Source organism: Dendrobium catenatum, unplaced genomic scaffold, assembly GCF_001605985.2.
Source record: "Dendrobium catenatum unplaced genomic scaffold, ASM160598v2 original_scaffold_114693, whole genome shotgun sequence".
NCBI lineage: Eukaryota > Viridiplantae > Streptophyta > Magnoliopsida > Asparagales > Orchidaceae > Dendrobium > Dendrobium catenatum.
This window is the reverse complement of record NW_021433128.1, coordinates 1-1,054: the sequence shown is the minus strand read 5'-3', so window position 1 is coordinate 1,054 and position 1,054 is coordinate 1. Positions and strand designations below refer to the sequence as shown.

Below are 1,054 nucleotides of genomic sequence, written 5' to 3'. Positions count from 1 at the left end.
CTGGTTCCGCCTTTAATGGTTCCAACTCGCAAACCACGCAACTAACTTTGTCCCCTCCTTTTAGGATATGTGAAACCTGCATCGTACAGTTATTCAAGAACTTAAATAAACGAACCAAATTAAGAAGGCAAGATGCCCAGGCAATGTCTTCAATCATAAATAAGTAATCTTAGCAATCAATTTGTCAACTGTACAAATTTAGAAAGCTTTAGAGGCTTGCTAAATTGAAGGGATTACAAATCTCAACATATCCACACAAAAAAAAGGAAACTACAGATGGAATAAATCAGGATCATCAAGCTGCAAATCTCAAGACTAATCACTGGTTCTTTTTAGGGGGGATGGGAATTTACATACATTAAAAATCAGGATCATTTTACCCACCAAAGATTTCTCGAGTTTCTGAACAAAATAAAGCATTGCAACGTGCATTACAACAGTTATTGGGATCCCGCATCACCTTATCTATAATGCGGCCGTTGACAGTGACGAGACCGGAGCGGATGCTGGACTGCACCCGAGCTCGACTTATGACCGGAATCCGCGAGGAGATCCAGGAGTCGACGCGAGTCCTCTCAAAGCCAAGCTCGACCGTCTCAGCCAGTCGAATCCCTGTGTAGTTGCTTCTGACGGCCGCTGGAGGGCGCTCAGGACTCGAGCCACAACTTGGAGAAGCGGAGAGGAGGACCTTTGAAAACCTAAAACTGGAGTTTCGGGGAATGCGCCGGAGCGAGGTGGAGATTGAAGAACTAGTTACAGCGCTGGCAGCAGCCATTCGGACTGCTAGCAACCCACGCCTCGATGACTGAAACAAGAGCGTGACAGCACAACAGATATTGCGAATAAAGCGTTTAAGGCGCGGCCACTCGTGGGAGAAATTATTGACTGTGGAATCCGATCATGTGTTCGATTGCTTACGTGGAAAGGGTTAAACAGTCAATTGATTTGCGTAAACCTCGTAAATCCGATCCGTCTTCCAGCCCGACCCAGGAGATTTAGGTTGGCGCTTCTTTTTTTAGAATTTAAGGCGCACGCGAATCACCGCAATATATAA

General features: G+C 45.6%; 1 protein-coding gene across 1 annotated transcript; it reads right to left on the bottom strand.

The window, feature by feature from the left end:
• Nucleotides 1-4: 4 nt before the first annotated feature.
• Nucleotides 5-886, bottom strand: LOC110094913 (RNA pseudouridine synthase 2, chloroplastic-like; the record flags this gene model as incomplete). Its single annotated transcript, XM_020820258.2, has 2 exons — nt 461-886; nt 5-76 (listed from the first exon to the last, which is right to left on the bottom strand). Coding segments are annotated over exons 1-2 (387 nt in total), but the record flags the coding sequence as incomplete, so codon positions are not given.
• Nucleotides 887-1,054: the final 168 nt, after the last annotated feature.